The 16,313-nt window shown below is 43.5% G+C and overlaps 2 protein-coding genes across 2 annotated transcripts; both read right to left on the bottom strand.

The window, feature by feature from the left end:
- Positions 1 to 62: 62 nt before the first annotated feature.
- LOC117851035 (K(+) efflux antiporter 3, chloroplastic) lies at positions 63 to 5,208 on the bottom strand. Its single transcript, XM_034732934.2, has 17 exons — positions 4,780 to 5,208; positions 4,576 to 4,677; positions 4,398 to 4,478; positions 4,150 to 4,251; positions 3,962 to 4,039; positions 3,607 to 3,675; positions 3,441 to 3,491; positions 2,979 to 3,092; positions 2,796 to 2,897; positions 2,566 to 2,700; positions 2,033 to 2,350; positions 1,880 to 1,951; positions 1,712 to 1,813; positions 1,432 to 1,593; positions 1,216 to 1,305; positions 965 to 1,126; positions 63 to 889 (listed from the first exon to the last, which is right to left on the bottom strand). Exons 1-17 carry the CDS (start codon positions 5,128 to 5,130, stop codon positions 614 to 616), a joined length of 2,367 nt encoding a protein of 788 aa, XP_034588825.1. The 5' UTR covers positions 5,131 to 5,208; the 3' UTR covers positions 63 to 613.
- Positions 5,209 to 6,102: 894 nt separating this feature from the next.
- On the bottom strand, positions 6,103 to 15,377 carry LOC117851034 (serine/threonine-protein phosphatase BSL2 homolog). Its single transcript, XM_034732933.2, has 21 exons — positions 14,608 to 15,377; positions 13,570 to 13,630; positions 13,306 to 13,384; positions 13,127 to 13,206; positions 12,956 to 13,050; positions 12,750 to 12,849; positions 12,263 to 12,332; positions 11,544 to 11,645; positions 11,356 to 11,437; positions 10,770 to 10,949; positions 9,418 to 9,685; positions 9,084 to 9,327; positions 8,757 to 8,927; positions 8,345 to 8,583; positions 8,077 to 8,161; positions 7,878 to 7,976; positions 7,582 to 7,781; positions 7,403 to 7,478; positions 7,189 to 7,324; positions 6,962 to 7,101; positions 6,103 to 6,868 (listed from the first exon to the last, which is right to left on the bottom strand). Exons 1-21 carry the CDS (start codon positions 15,011 to 15,013, stop codon positions 6,782 to 6,784), a joined length of 3,000 nt encoding a protein of 999 aa, XP_034588824.1. The 5' UTR covers positions 15,014 to 15,377; the 3' UTR covers positions 6,103 to 6,781.
- Positions 15,378 to 16,313: the final 936 nt, after the last annotated feature.

The raw sequence follows: 16,313 nt of genomic DNA, 5'->3' as shown, positions 1-16,313 counted from the left end.
ACTCCTAGATTACACTGTAAAAATAGCCTCACCTGGCACGATTCAGAGACTGCTGAATGATGTGCAGAGATAATATATAGTTTTTCTTTTTCATGTATATAAATTTTGCTACTGGAATGTAAGGTCTATTATACACAAGTAATGTGGTGCAGATATGGTACAAGAATGTTTCTGTCAATCATAATGTATGATACATGTACATGCACAAATTGTCCTATGGAAAATGCTATTATGAATTATGAAACATCAATAACCCGATCTGACATTTGCCGAGTGCGTGCGCTCAGCTGCATTAGCAAGTTGCATGCTTCCCAGCGTCAATTTGTCGGATATAAATTTCTTCATCTGTAATGGGTTTATGATTGGTAATCCATTTGTCACGGCATAAATTCAGATACTTCGGTCTTAAGAAGTGATCCCCATCTGCGACTGTGTTAATGAATGGAGATCCATAAATCACAAACTCTTAAGTCTTCGGTTCTGATGCATGGAAGCCACAGGAGCTGCACGATAAAAGTGCTGCTTCTGATCGGCCTAGGAGTTACCTATGAACTTGATCCTAGCAGTTCAAATTGACTAGCTTCCTATCTTCATTCCGACATGTTCCTTGCCATTACGCAGATTGATCAATCATTTCCTTGCTTGCACCGGAGGCTTCATCAGTTTCGTCATCAGCTTCCAATAGACAATATCTCACACCATCTGCAGAATCTATCCCATCAAAGTCATATCCTGGCTGGTCCTTTTCCACCTTCATATCAGGTATCCGACTCCCCACAGGTGGTTTTATTATGTTTAAATTTGGGCGGCTACTTAAGCTTAGTGACTGCTCCTGGGCTATCATTCTTGAACCGTTCCCATCGCTCTCCACTAAGTCTGATACTCTTACCTGCTAGAAAATAATTAATTCATATGGGAAATGAAGATTCTATGATTTTGATATTGATTCCAAGATTTCAAGAACCTGAAGAGGCATCATGATATCAAGTTCCTTGTCCCCAACGTCTTTTAGTGCTTCTTGAGCTTGTACCTCCATTGAATTTCTCACAAGCTTACTCAAGAAGGATACATCATCAGACATGACGCCCAATCCTCTTAAAAGTAACGAACCTAACTGCAAGCTAGTCTGCAGGGAAAGATTGGCAGGAAAAAAAAATTGACCAAACGAATTCTTCTGTGCTGCTCGGTAAACACAAAACCTGTTTCAAAAATTACCTCAGCATTTTCTAGGACAACATCTGTTGCCCCTGCTTTCTTAAGATCTAACAAATGTGAGAGGTCTTGAGCCCTAGCATATATCGGAACCTGTAAAAACAAAAGATAATGTCAACAGTCTTCTCTCCAAGTCTCTTTCAGTTTCTATATCAGAAATCAGGGGGTCTCCATCCTAACTCTAACGGACAGTGTTTGTTTCATATTGGAGATTCTCACCGCAGTGAAAGCTTGCCGCAGTCTGTTTACAGACTCAATAGTTTTTTCCTTCCCGGTGTACATAACCATGATAGCTTTTGGAAATGTTATGCCGGCAGATTGCAGAACCCCAGGGCGTGAACCATCTCCGTATAGCACAGGAAATCCTGATTTTCTAGCTGACTGGTTGGAAAGAACAAATAACCTTAGTTAAACACATAAGACACATCAATCCACTTTTTCAGAAAGAAGGGAAGACACATCAATCGTTATACTACCAAAATGCTTTCTTATTCCAAACCTTTACAACAGCAGGATTTAAATCAAATGCAACATATGGCCATCCTTCTGCGTCTTGGTCAAGCCCAAATGATAGTGGTGCAGATAAAAAATTTGCAAGGACCTGCACAAATATGGTAATATATAATCTGTACTCGCAATGAAGTAAGAAAAATATCATGCAAGATACCTGTCCCATCTCTCCAAAACCAAGAATTACAATAGGTTCAGTGGCACCATAATTCACCATCTCGGCAGGTTTCTACAAAAGAGAATCTTAAGAGTTCAGAGAAGAACTATACTGATGCTCAACATGAATGTAAAAATTATTGCAGCTACATACTTCTTTTTCTTCAGCATTTTCATCAATGATCCCTGCTACTCTTCTTCCAACTTCATTGAGTAGCGGAGTTAATGCCATTGACAGCACAACAACAATTATGAGCAGTTTGTTTAACTCAAGTGGTAGGACACCAAGCCTGTTTGCCAAAGAAAACACCACAAACCCAAATTCGCCTCCTTGAGAAAGTAGCAATCCTATCCTTACACTTTCTTGAAGAGTCAATCCAACTCTTGGCCCAATTGCGGTAATTATCAATGTCTTGATTGCAATAAGACCTCCCAACAGTGATAGAACATTAGGCCACTCCCGGATGAGAAGCTACAATCATGAAAAAGGTCATGATGGATCAGTAAGGATCTAAATGGTGTTTTCTTAACGAACAAAAAAACACAACACCACCACTTCAAATATTACTTAGCAACTGCCCAGTGAGTGGAAAATGGAAATGAAGGGAAAGATATGGATTAATGTTCACGATTACAGAGTGTGACTCAGTCATCCAACCTCATTTAGAAAACACAAACAGTCAGTACCTGCATGTCGATGGAAGTTCCTGTAGTCACAAAGAACAATCCAAGCAACAAGCCTCTGAATGGCCTTATGTCAGCTTCAATTTGTGTGCGGAAATTTGTTTCTGCAAGAATGGCTCCAGCCAGAAATGCACCTAACTACATAGGATGATATGAGAAAGTAAACAATTAGCAAACATGAAAACTGGAAGAGCATAATCTGAATTTTGAATTAATTTTCAAAGAGGACATACTGTATCACTAAATCCCAACTGTTGGGTGATAAGTGACGTCCCTGCAACTGTTAGAAGACAGAGTGCAACAAATGCCTCTGAACTCCTTGACTCTGCAACAAACTGCCCGAAGAGTAATTCAGTTTCTTTTCCATACTAAACCAAGAGTTTATTAAATCAAATGTAAAGTAGAAAGTAACAAACCTCAAAGACACGTCTCATGAGGTATTTCCCACCAAGGGAAAGTAACCCAAGTCCTCCCAGTGCCTTTAAGCTTTCAGCTAGTAAAATTGGCCAAACACTTTGCTCCACGATATTCTATAATAAAGCAAATAAATGTCACCGTATGAGTCAATGCAATGTGAAGGCAGTGCTGCACGCTAATGCTTAGCAACCTGTGCAATAGCTGAATAAGTAGGATGCAGTAATATGTTAGTGATTATTTGTATGTTTACGTGTCAACCTTTTTACACTAAATTTGCAAATATTATTAGCTCATTAGTGTCGACCTTTTACCTCACTAAATTTTAGAACTACAAATCATTTAGGGCGTAGTGCTAATCCTTAAAGGCGTATTGTAGCATAATGAAAAGGTATATTAGGTTCATATCTTGCAGAAGAGCTTTCATGTAGTTTGATAAATCTAAGTTCTAACCTTTTGCATACCTGACTCTCTAGCACAGGGAGTATGACCAACAGGGGGACAACTGCAATGTCCTGTGAGTATCAGCAGAATATATCCTGGAATTAGTACACCTTACACTCCTTGGAAGATTCACGAATAAGGGCAATATGAGAGACAGAGAAAGGATGTAGAGCCTCAATCAAACACCTGCAGGAGGAGGATTCCCAGTGTAGCTGAACCAAATCGTGTTGGAAGTTCACCTTTCTCAGCAAGAAGCTGCAGGCGACATTCACAGGCACTTCACATCAGTCTCATGTGCCAAAAGTAAAAAAAAAAGATAACGATTGTAAAGCATGACAAGTTGCTTGATCAATTTGTGTAACTGAAATGCCACTGTATGCATAGTTGTTAGTGTGCATGTCATGAGCTAAGCCATTACCCAAAATATACTAGCTACAAATATGAAAAGCATGGAGAAACTTGATACATTAAAGAATGTTTGCTGAAATAGAAATTTTAGAACACTTTGAAACTTTCAGTAGTTCCTAAACAGAATGCACACCTGAAGAACAAAAGCAGATGAAGATAGTGAGAGTGCAGCTCCAATTACTATTGCTTCGTCAATACTTCTGATGTTCACCTACAGATCAAATTCGAGCAACTGAATCAACACTGACAATGGAACATTAAACATCGGAATGTACTACAGAAGACAATATGCTTCATTTTTCAGTTCACAGTACAACTTACCAGATCAGGCCTTGAATTAAATAGGAACTGCAAGATCTTTGTTCCTATGGCACCGTTAGGAGGGAGCTCGAACGCCGTGAAAGCGAGGGTTGACAGAAGAACCTTCATGGCATTGAAAGGTGCTGTAAATCACCTTTCCAAAATTCCATATGAATTGAACTAGGTTCTTGGCATCACAAGCGTCAGAATCCGTTATCACAAACCAACAGGCATGCATATATGTAGCACAAGGATGCATAAGCGCGTACCTGAGGCAAGCCCATCCCGAAGGCGAACCTCGCAAGAGCCTTGAGACGAGACAGGGAGAGCTCAAGCCCCATCTCAAACAGCTGCAATGGTGGGGAGAGAAGCCATCGAACCACTCAGTGTCTCAGTTCAGTGAAATCCTCCAAACTACGATCGTGAAACGGGAACATGGAATTTTACCAGGAAGAGAATCCCCCACTCGGACAGGAGCTTGACGTCGGTGAGGTTCCTGATGAGTCCGAACTGGTTGAGCACGACGCCGGCGCAGAAGAAGCCGAGAATCTGCAGCAGCAGCAGCAGCATTTGGAATTCGACGCGTGAGCACGGGGAGAGCGAGGGGATGCGGCGAGGAGGCGAGGGGTGGACGGGGGAGAGATACTTCACTGGGCTGGCCCGGACGACGCGGAAGGCGGGGACGACGATGACCGTGACGCCGAGGAAGGTGAGCGTGTCGAAGCCCAGGTCGTTGATCACCTCCACGGCGCCGCTGGCGAGGTCCATGTCCATCCCCGCGCGCGGCGCCCGGAACCGGGAGCGGGAGCTGGCCCAGCCTCCTCCTCTCTTCGACGCCACGAGCCGCGCGGGCGCCGCGCGGCGCCGGCGAGGGAGCAGGACGCAGCAGACGGACACGGACGCGGGCGCGGCGCCGTTCCGGGCGCAGGAGGAGGAAGGCGGCGCGGGGGGGAGGAGGACGTGGTGCCGCGCCAGCGCCGCCGCCGGAGCGGCAGCCGCCATGGCGCCAAGGTGGGCGACGCGCGTGCCGAAGCTACCTGAGGAGAGCGCGGGTCGTCGGGGCGCGTACGAGGACCGGCGGGAGAGGAGGTGGGCGGGGCCGCGTCGCGTCGACGCGCCGCGCGTGGTTTTTTTATCTGGCTGGGGGACGCAGCGTGCTCGGAGATAAGATGTTGAGGCGGGGCGGGCGGGGCGCCGCGCGGGCGTTCGTCCGCCTCTCGCTGTCCCCAGCGCTGCCGCCGACGTCGCCGTCACCGCCAACGGCCAAAGTCCCCAACTCACCCTCACCACCACTTCTCTTGCTTGCTCCCCGCTCGTGGTTTTTATCTGGCTGGGGGACGCAGGGTGCTCGGAGATAAGATGTTGAGGCGGGGCGGGCGTTCATCCGCCTCTCGCTGTCCCCCGCGCTGCCGCCGACTTCGCCGTCACCGCCAAACGGCCCAAGTCCCCAATTCACCCTCACCACCACTTCTCTTGCTTGCTCCTTGCCCCAGTACAATAGGGCTTCCCAGCCATATTATTCCACTCCATTCGTTTTAAAATTAAACACGTTTTGGCTTTGTTGCAAGTCAAAAAATTTCGAACTTTGATAAGTTCATTAAAAGTACACCACCATCTACGAAACTTGAATAAAATCTACAAACTTAATTGATAATAGAAATTTTAACTTCTGATAAAACTAAAACGTCTTACATTTTGCAACTTTACATTTTAGAACCGAAGAGGTAGAGGTAGCACTACGTTGAAGTGATAATTGTTACTCAACCCTGTATTCCGGTGATATTTGAATTGTTTTTCATACTTGGGGTAGCAATATACAGCATGGACGGTGCACCATCAAGTAGTAAATCGTAAGAGATGGCAAGAGCAATATATATCCAAATCTTGATTTTCGCTGATACGCATGACAGAATACAAATAAGTTTTGTGGCGCACATTCTGTCACGTTTCCAAATAGCAAAAAACGAGAACATATAAATCTCAAAATCGAACCCTTATAATCCAGCTCCAATAAATCAAATCACCAACCCGTTCACAACCCAAAACCAAGACAAGAATGAGAAATATATTGTACACATCAGCACCGGTGACGGAAATTACAACAGGAGGGAGGTGTGAGGTGTGCTGACTGACTGCTAGGATCAACAGGCGACGAATACTATTATACAAGACCTGACAGACGACGGACCACCGCCACATAATCTTACCGCTTTTCCCACTCCAAACTCTGCAACATGAGAATAATCTACAGCGAAAAAAGAATATACCTAGTACAATGGACACACTATCCCTTTCGATGCTCGACCAAAAAACAAACACATACAGGAACCCCGCTTATCTGCTGGCATCTGAGTATGTACAGGCGCGATCGCAGGCAAGACCCTCCGGTTAATGAACACCCGGTTCTGTTCTTCTACTTCTCATGTTTGGGAAAGGATTTGGAGAGCGCTGTTGGTGGTGACTGGTGAATCTTCTCTGGCCTTCGTCTTCTGAGCGCTTGGTTTCGCTCCCTGAACGGTTTTCCTTTCGCCGATGTTTTGGGTTAGCATGTGCTTTCAACACAGGCCACCTGCCTGTGTGCAGACTGGATGGATATATAGCCTCGAGCCACTAGGGAGACTAGAAATGGGTTGTTCAGAATATGGCCAGGCTGCTATATCCAGGCAAGGGAGCCTCGGTCATTATTGGGCGCTTGAGGGCGGCCCCTGGTTGGCGTTGGCGGTCTGTTGGCATTCAACTCCTGAATTTTAATCAAAGATGGTGTTAGAAGGGGACAGAAAGCAGTAACAGCTAATACGAATGCACCCATATCTAATACCAAACCCAACATTACCTGCATCCATGTGTCCTCAATATGATGCTCTGGAGAGGTCTCAGGTGATGTAATGGCTGGCGGCAAAGGATGGATGAGCTTTGGAACAACCACCAGATCCCTTCCGAGAACTAAGATTGCACCTGCGTTGTTTGCCGTTCCTGTATGCATACCATGCTAAATAACTGAACAATCCAGGTGCACCAGAAGACCAGAAATGGGTCAGACATCTGAAAGCGTATCCATACCGCAGTAATTTGTAGCTGAGAAAAGAGTGATCAGGTGACCTTGAGCGAAACGCTCAAAGCCATCCATCACACACTCATGTGCTCGCACGATCAACTGCAGGTCATTGTTGTTGCAGAACTCCATAACTCTATCAGGCTGTGGTGACAATGCAAGTTAATCTCATAACCATGGAAACCAGCAAGAAAAAAGGGCTGAAGAACAAATAATACTGACCCCAAAGGTAACAAGACCAGGGCCCCGTGCATTTGGTCTGAGTCCTTCTACACTATCATTCTCAGTTGGATCGGACCTAGAAGCATCAAACAGATAAATCATGAATTCCTGTCATCAACAAATGATAAACAAGGATCTAACAACAATAGTCTGACAACACTAGCTGTTGAAATGCTGACCATAGAAGATCCATCAGAACAACCGAGCCTGCTTCCATTGTAATTGGCCTTTGAAGATTCTCAATTTGCTCTACGTGGTTGATGGACCGACCAATACCACCATGCATACAAATTATTTTCTTTTCTATTAGTGCAGCCAGAGGAAGCCAATTAAATAACCTGTTCACACGGTGCCAGGTCCAGATTCCATCCCGCTCACCCTGTTAGTTGCAAATAACATAACAGATATGACATGTAAGCAAAAGATAAGGCACAGGCATGTGGAGGAAAGCAAGATTGAACCACTAAGTCATTACCATTCGCTCTATGCACTCTATTCGGAACCCAAACAGAGCATTGATATCTGCTGCTTCATGATTCCCTCGAATTAAATGTACATTGTGAGGATATTCAACCTGAATTATACAGTGGAAATGGTTTCAGTTTTTTAAGAAAGAAATAATGCCTGATGAAAAAGTGCTGCTTCAATGCATATTCGCAGTCTAGTAATACTACCTTCAGTGCAAGAAGAAGAGTGATTGTCTCCAGACTATGCTGACCACGGTCCACATAATCTCCTAAAAAGAGATAATCAATGTACCTGCATTTTTATTTAAAGAAAGTACATACAAAGTCAGGAAGGCCAGCTACATAAATATTAATATTTTTAATGATTACGCGTTCAGGGAGTATTGGAATCCAAAATAATATCAGTGAAATCCATGAAATAGGAAAGAACAAAAAAAAACAAATCAGAGCAATCCAAAATCACAAAGATACTCACGCAATGTCTCCAGCTGTTGAAGGAGCACCGTACTCATCAAATAAGCGCATGAGATCACCAAATTGACCGTGCAGATCACCAAATATCTTAATGGGAGCTTTAAGCTGTAGGACACTTGGTTCACTTGAAAATATTCTTTCAGCGCTATCGCATAGATCTGCAATCTCATTGCAGTCAAGAAAGAACTGCCTTCGCACAGGGGGCTTCCAACCACGAGGTTTCAGCAGAGATGCAATTACCTGGATGATTGGGCCACAAAAAACAATAATGTGAGTAATCAGCAAAGGAATATTTTCATCTTAAAGAAACATCATCATGTGAACCGCTTGTTTTTCAGCAGCTCTTTCAGGTACAAGTATTTCTAGCATGTAATGATTTTGACAGATAGCCTTACTTATGCATAGCAGAATACCTTTTTGGGCACACTATTAATAGACATTTGACGATCTAGTAATTTCCTTGCTGCAGTTGCATTCTCAGGGGTGCCATAAATGACCCTTCTTCCTTCATTCTCAAACTGGTCAATTGAGAGTTGCCTAACCATGCCACCTAAGGCACCTCCAGTTTCTGCTGCTACCACAACCTACAAGACCAAAAGATGTTCAGCTACTGTAAAAACAAATAGAGCTATTTCGCAATATGGACTCTAAGATAAACATATCAAATTGAATGTCTTAACGAGAATAGAATCATTAAATTAAAATAACAAACAGCAAAAGTAACTGCATTTGCAACTCACTGCTCTATGGTGCAACCGAACCCCAGGAGGTGGTGTTGAATTGTTCAAAAGGGCGGGATCTGGTTTTATGAGGCTTGAAGTTTGCTTGCCACTTGATGCAGCATCTGGAGACTGCTCCCTGTCAGGTGAATGTTCCATCTCACCATTGACTTGCCTAGCCTTTACAGCAGCTAAAGTAGCACTGATTGCCTCAGCTTCTGCAGCTGAAGCTTCAACCAAATAATCAACACCTTTGCTCAATCTCCTGCGCAAAAATAAGTTTGAAACACACATCTCAATGCATAGCAGCTATGAAGAGAACTCAGTTCAGGTCTAGGAGATAAATGATCCAAACCTCTGCCCCTGGATAATAGCATTCTCGGGACTAATATCAGTATACATGTCCCCATTGACCGGGGGAGCAACTGGAGTTCCAAGAACAACAGCTCCATCAGGACTTGAAACTGTAACTGTTTGTCCTGACTGTTCATCGTTGTAGGCATATCTACCAGGTTCTCTTTGTACGTTTGCTGATGCAGCAACAGCAGCTGCATGATTAGCAGCGCTGGTTGTTTCAGCAGCAGCAAGATCTTCAGCAACTAGGAGGTCATCCAGCAGCACACCTGTGGAGCAATTATGTTAAATTTGGCATCAATAGACAAAGATAACAACCTATGTATCTGAGACTAAAGAAATGTCAGAAAGGCAGTTCCATAAGAGTACAAAACCACAATTCAGCAGTCTAACTCTGAGGAGTTTGCACAGTGACAAGCATAGTCAAATTGTAATTATGTTTGTGCTAATCACTTGTTATCCTAAATTCCTAATCTCTACGCAAAGAAGAAAAACATTATAAGGAACGCGCATCCAACCAGCATACCAAGTAAAGATGTCTCAGTGAGTAACATTTAAAGGAAGTACATGTGTTTGAAGCCTCCCAGGAACATGGCAATTTCTTAAGCTTCATGCACAACATCACTTACGTGATCAAAATAAATCAAGCCACAGAGGAAAACAAACTATACAAAACATATAACATTGAACGGTGGAATCAATGTTAAGCATGGGTTGATAATTACTACTATTACTGCCGAGGATCCATGTCAGCAAAATAATCAATACATGAGAGTAATGGTTACTCAACAATCCAAACTTGGAAGAAAATTGCAGACAATTAAGTGCAAAGTTAACCTTCAGTTCTCTTAAATCTTAGTAGTATCAAATTTGGTAAGTAACAAAAACAATTCAGTAACTAAATATCTGGCACTGTAAATGACCAATATCTCATATATAACATTAGTGAATAACTTAAGTTAGCTCAAAATTACTAATGAAGATATGCGCATCAAACAAGAAGCAGATAGCATTCAAATAGACTAAATGTCTATATGTGTAGTCTGTACCACAATGGCCATTCCGCAGAAATTTAAAAATATATAATGCAAGGGCAGTTCCAGATGATTATCCTTAATTTATTTATCTGCTTTGAATCGATAACAAATATTGTTTCTTCAACATATTTGCTCTAGGTTAATTTGATTGATCAATTCAGTAATCAATGCAATGCAAATGAGAAAACTATTTTTTTCTTAACAAAAATAGGACAGGTCAGTAAAAGAAAACAAGACCCACATGGCAAAAGGGGGAGAAAGGTGTATGATAGTTTATAGTAGAGATTAGATGAGCTAAGAGACTGGAGTGTGTTACCTCCCCGTAATCCTCCATAAACAAATATCAAATCACCAACTGCTGCAGCTGCATGCCTGCACCTCCGTGTAAGCTCTACAGAAGCATCACCACCCGCTGCATCTGCACTATATCTTCCTGTCCTTGGAGTTGTAACTACTGATTTGGTATCGCACCAAACTCCAGCAGCAGTGTCCAATACTGAAAAAGCAGAATGGAACAGAAACTAAGAAAGTAGGCAAAGATTGAAATAGAAATATGCTCTTACATAATAACATGAAAGATTGAGTTACCAATGCTGAAAGCACTGACCATGTTCTGGTCTTACAAACCATATAATTTAACATGTGCATTACAAGTAAGCAGTAATGACACACACAGCTATTTACAAATCAATTTATCAATAATTGAGCAATTTACCAAAAACAAAGAATCCAACGTTGACTTGTTGAGCTTAGTAAAAGGTTGCAATTATTTCTAAATACTCTTCTGCTAGAAACCTTCAAAGCAACTGAGATCTATATGTTTGCTTGTCGTAGAAGTGGTACAATTTTCTATTAAACACCACAAAAATGAGCTGATCAAAGAAAGTTTTAAGAGACGGAACCTGCAACACTTGAGGAATCTTCTACCATGCGACCACCTCCAAGAGCCCCTCCTGAGACATGTAGGCGTGCATTGACAAAAACCTAACAAAACAGAAGGAAATAGTGTTACACGGACAATATAACTGGATCAATCTCAACATTAAATAAATAAAGTAAAACTTAGGGGATAGATGTGTTGACAACTTACAGCAGCGTGTTGATATCTCGGTGATGGAGACACGCCAGGGGCAATTGCCCACTCCCAGCGCCCATCTCTATGTTTTGCAAGCCCATATGCACTTGATAGAGGCTGATAATCAGAGTCAAGAGAAAAGAAAAGGTCAAGAATATTATATCTGTGACTAAGTATGCTTGGAGTGATATTATAAAGGAAATTAGACACAGGGGCCACTGTGGCTCCAAAATCCAGTGCAATTACAAAAAGGCCCATCTTAGATACCTTAATTTCAATTCACCAGTAGCATGATAATCAAGTGGATCCAGATTCAGTGTCCAGGCCAGGTGAACTGGATTTTTTGGACTGATCCAAAGTTCATTATAGGATACTATTTTGCAAGTGAGTTGGCTCAAGCATACCATTATGGAATCCTTAACTTAAAGATCATGAAAAAAGCACTCATCCAATGTCACAAAGACAAGGATGTAACAAGACTAAATGGAAAAGATGCAGTACAGAAATAACATACAATGCTTCTAACATTATTCATCTAATTACCAAAAATGCCACTTGAACCCTCGTGCAACTTAAGGTGCCTTAAACACCAAACAAGGCAGGCAAATTAATTCTATGTTCCTAGTAGAATAAAATTATAAATGGTCAAGCAAAAAAAATATCCCTAATCACCAAATCATAAATTTTGCTGCAGACTCTAGGAGATGCTACTCCAACAAATAACTGGCACTTACCACACTATTGGCATCCCTTCCACCGCAAAGCAAAAGGAGGCCATCAGAACGGGCACTTGCAGTTGCATACCTGAGCATCACCACGTAATACAGTTAATGGAGAATACATAGGTAAAAGACATATTTATGTTCAGCAACTTACAAAAAAGGTATAATTCAAGCAGATAAGCACATTATCTCAATACAGCAAACAACTAGATGTGGAGTATTAATTACTAAACTAGGCCTAATTGTGCCAGAACTGGCTAGTGCATGTGACATAGAATGATAGAATAAAAAGGGAAAGTAAATCACTGAGAGCTTTACTACAAATTATGAAGCAAGTTAGCATGAATAAAAAGCAGCTCATTAGTGTACATGGCAGCATCATGCCAAGAAAGCATTGCAAGGTTTGAACTTTTAAGTCAATGTAAAAGTGTTTCAAGCTCATTGATTTAACTAGAATCCAAAAGGACGAATGTTTCCTCATTATTTTTGGGGCACTTACATGCACGGTGGTGGCCCTTCACCTTCCGGCTCAAGTTTTCTCCATTCATATGGCTTAGCCGCAGTATCAAGGGCCCATACATCTGCCAGGGGGCGCTTTCCTGAAACATCGGGCAGTCTTGCTATCAACATCGGTTATCTGGAACGATCTGCAGGTAGCTATAATCTAGCCATGACAAACACTGAAACACATAAGCAATTGCCTACCGTCATTGCCACCAATTGTCAATAAGAATCGCTGCCCAACCAAGGCCATCACATGTCCATACCGTGGACCAGGACCAGGGCCTTGAACCACCACTCTGCACACAAGACATAGAATCTCCTCAGCAGACAGTGAAATTAAAATTCCAAAATAAACAGTAGAATAGCAACCACCTATGCCATCGCGGTCGTTGTTGTGTTAGATCCAGAACATGAAGGTCCTCAGCAGATAAGCCAGCTGGGCCTATTCCACCCTAAATGAGAACAAAACACCAAGGAGTAGATTATCATCATTGTTGTATCAGCACTCATCTGTCGTCTGACAACAAAATGGACACAGCTAAGCTAGGTACCTGAATGACCACCATGGTTCCAACAGCAGTGGCTACATGCGCAGCCCTTGGTGAAGGAGGTTCACCAAGTGGTGTAAGCCTGGCAACATTACATTTTGGTCAAATAGAACTAATAAGTGCTACTAAGATGAACATCATGCTATCCAGAAACAGAAATGGGCATAGGATCTAACAAAATTGGGAAAAGAAAATGACAAAAAAATCGCATATAAGCACCACATTGCATGGAATTAAGACAATTGCTGAAAGCCTGAAACACTATACCTGGTCCACTTATTTGATAACACGTCATAACAGTGGACGTCTGCAGTGGCACCAGCAAGACCTGTGATCAAGGAAGGTTATGGTAACTGGTAAGACTTTCTCAACTTTCGCATCAAAAGGAGTTAAAATTCTATTTCGATACTAGCTAAGGTCCTGCACAATTTCCAATTTGGCTTTTGAGTGAAATAAATGGTGCTTGGTACAACAAAAGGTGTAACCCTAACGTTACGCCTCAGAGAACCTTGAAGACATCTGATTTCATTTCAGGTTAACCTTTCAAAGCAGTACAGTTCATCTAGTTAATAACTGCTTCAAACCTATCCTAGGGTGTTTAATAGACCACCGTAATGTCTGACCACATCATAATTTCATATAAGCATTCCACTATGGAGCATTGAATATTGCTTTTAGCACACAATCATCATGCTAAAGCAAAAAAACTGGCAACAAAATAGGGCATTAAAGGGAACAACTAACGTCATACTTATTCTAAACACAAGAATGTCCTACAACTGTAATAAATTTCTATTTTGATACGAAACTGCAACAAGAAAGTACTAGAGTGTTATTGTTCATGAACTAAGTTTGGCACTTAAAATCATAGAAAAGCACCATACGTGGCCCCCATGTAACAGCCTGCACACGTAAGTTACGTAACAATATAGCATCTAGACATCCCACTAATGATTACTCTCCAAATCAGGTAGCAGTTCAATTCCCAGTCAGTTTTTTGTTTTTAACCTAATCCCGCCAAAATGTGCAAGCCCACCCAATAGCCAATACACTGGATCCCACCTTAGAATGAGAAACTGAAACACTATAGACACAACCTGCTCTAGTATCTGCACTAAAACAATTTATCCCGAAATCAGTTTCCTCTGCTCCTACTCCAAAGCAAGATTAACAATCAAAGTCGTTCCCTAGTGCTCCCTTTCTATCTGCTTCAAACTCTAGCTCTGAAGAAACTACAAAGTAGCACCCTAAACAATCCATGAAATCATCTGAAACAATACAAGTTCAGGTTGAAGGGGGGCGTACGGATCCCGGCGCTCCCAGCCGACGAGGGCGGCGTGGCGGAGTTGCCCTCGAGCGCGGTGGCGCCGCCGAAGAGTATGAGCCGCGGGCCCACGTACCCCGGCGAGCCCTCCTCCCCGACGGCCGGCACCGCCGTGAGCGTGTGCCCGCACCGGCACCCGGGCCCGTCTTCCTTCTTGTCCATCGCCGCGTCCACCACCGTGTACCCCGGCGCCGGCCTGGGCCCCGCCACCGGCCCCGGGGACGTGGCCGCGGCCGCGGCCGCGGCCGTGGGCGTCCCGGGCGCCGAAGGGGGCGCCGAGGGGGTCTCGCTCCCGGACCCCGACCCGCCGCCGCCGCCGCCCCCGCCGCCGCTCCGCGCGTCGGAGTCGGAGTCCGACTCCGTCGCCATGCGCGCGTCCACTTCCATCGCCGCCAGCCCCCGCCAAGCCTCGCCTCCTGCTGCCCCCCCTAGGGTTTCGCGAGCTGAGCACGGGGATCCCCCACGCGCGCGCACGAGCTCAGCCTCGGATAGCCGCTGCACTAGGAGACGGTCGAGCTGGCGGCGGGCGGCGCGGCCGCCATCACCCCGAGCTAACCCTAGGCTTCCCCGCTCGCCGGCGGCGGCGAGGCGTGGTGGTGGTGGTGGTGGTGGTGGCGCTCCGCGACGAGTCGCGACTTGGGTCGGGTCGAGGCGAGGGGCGATGGGATCGCGAGGAGGGGAGGTAAGCGGAGAGGCCCCTGGGAGACTTGAGAATTGCGCGGGCGAGTGGTGGTGAGGTGACTGGGGTGTGGGGACTGGGGAGTGGGGGAGGCTGGAAATGGGAGTGGGAATGTGGGGGAGGTCGGGGAGTCGAGTGGAAAAGGAGCGCGGGGGAAGAGGAGGCGGAGACGACGGACGGAGAAGGCGGCGTGCAGTGTGAAACAACTTTTGTACTACGGATGGGTTTTTGTCTGGTCGGATGTTTCATTTTGGCCCTTGAATTATTTAAAGAAAATATTTATTTTTAATAAAAACATAAAATCCTTCTGATTTCCAATGTGATGGTCAATCCAACTTCTTAAACTTGATAAATCCATATATATAAAATTCTACATGTATTAACAGCACGCAGTTGATATTAACATATTACTAGTGTAAATGTTTTATAATATAACTTTCTCTATGTAAACCAGTGTGCGCGTACACAGCCGTTTAGCACGTTTACACGCCGTTTACATGTTACACAGTGCCTAGTTGTGTCCATTTAATCAATCATTTAGCTCGTTTAATAGTTGTTTAACCCGTTTAATTGGTTATTTAGTTTGAATAAAGAGCTAAACGGTAGGTGACCGACTGTTTAGCGTTTAGGTAACATTGGTGTAGACGATACCAACCTCCGTCCTGAAATATATGTGATACAAATATTCAAAATTTCATCATCAAATATAAAGCACTCAAGATGTATTTGGAAAATTACTCATTTAATTTTTTTTGGCAAATTGATAGAATTAGTTTGGCTGAAGTGGGCTCCTTGTTATGTAATTGTCATTTAAACAACTAGCCAACACCCACGTGATGACTCAATGGTATGTGCACCTTTTATCTTCACCATTAATCTGTCCTGAAATCTCTAAAATATCTTATATTTTTCAAGTCAGAGAGAGTATGTTTTGTGTTCTACCTTTGACCACGGTTACCGGAAAATGCATCAACATCTATAACATCATGTTAGTTTCGTTAGATCCTC

This window comes from Setaria viridis, chromosome 3 (assembly GCF_005286985.2).
Source record: "Setaria viridis chromosome 3, Setaria_viridis_v4.0, whole genome shotgun sequence".
Lineage (NCBI taxonomy): Eukaryota > Viridiplantae > Streptophyta > Magnoliopsida > Poales > Poaceae > Setaria > Setaria viridis.
This window is presented reverse-complemented; position numbering and strand designations above follow the sequence as displayed.

Coding starts and splice junctions, on each gene's coding strand:
- LOC117851035 (XM_034732934.2), bottom strand. CDS start 5,130: ATGGCGGCTGCCGCTCCGGCGGCGGCGCTGGCGCGGCACCACGTCCTC. Junction 3,492..3,606: donor TGGGAATCCTCCTCCTGCAG/GTGTTTGATTGA, acceptor TGATACTCACAG/GACATTGCAGTTGTCCCCCT. Junction 2,898..2,978: donor TCATGAGACGTGTCTTTGAG/GTTTGTTACTTT, acceptor CTCTTCGGGCAG/TTTGTTGCAGAGTCAAGGAG.
- LOC117851034 (XM_034732933.2), bottom strand. CDS start 15,013: ATGGAAGTGGACGCGCGCATGGCGACGGAGTCGGACTCCGACTCCGAC. Junction 13,631..14,607: donor GGCTGGGAGCGCCGGGATCC/GTACGCCCCCCT, acceptor CCTTGATCACAG/GTCTTGCTGGTGCCACTGCA. Junction 7,102..7,188: donor CTCAGCTACAAATTACTGCG/GTATGGATACGC, acceptor GTATGCATACAG/GAACGGCAAACAACGCAGGT.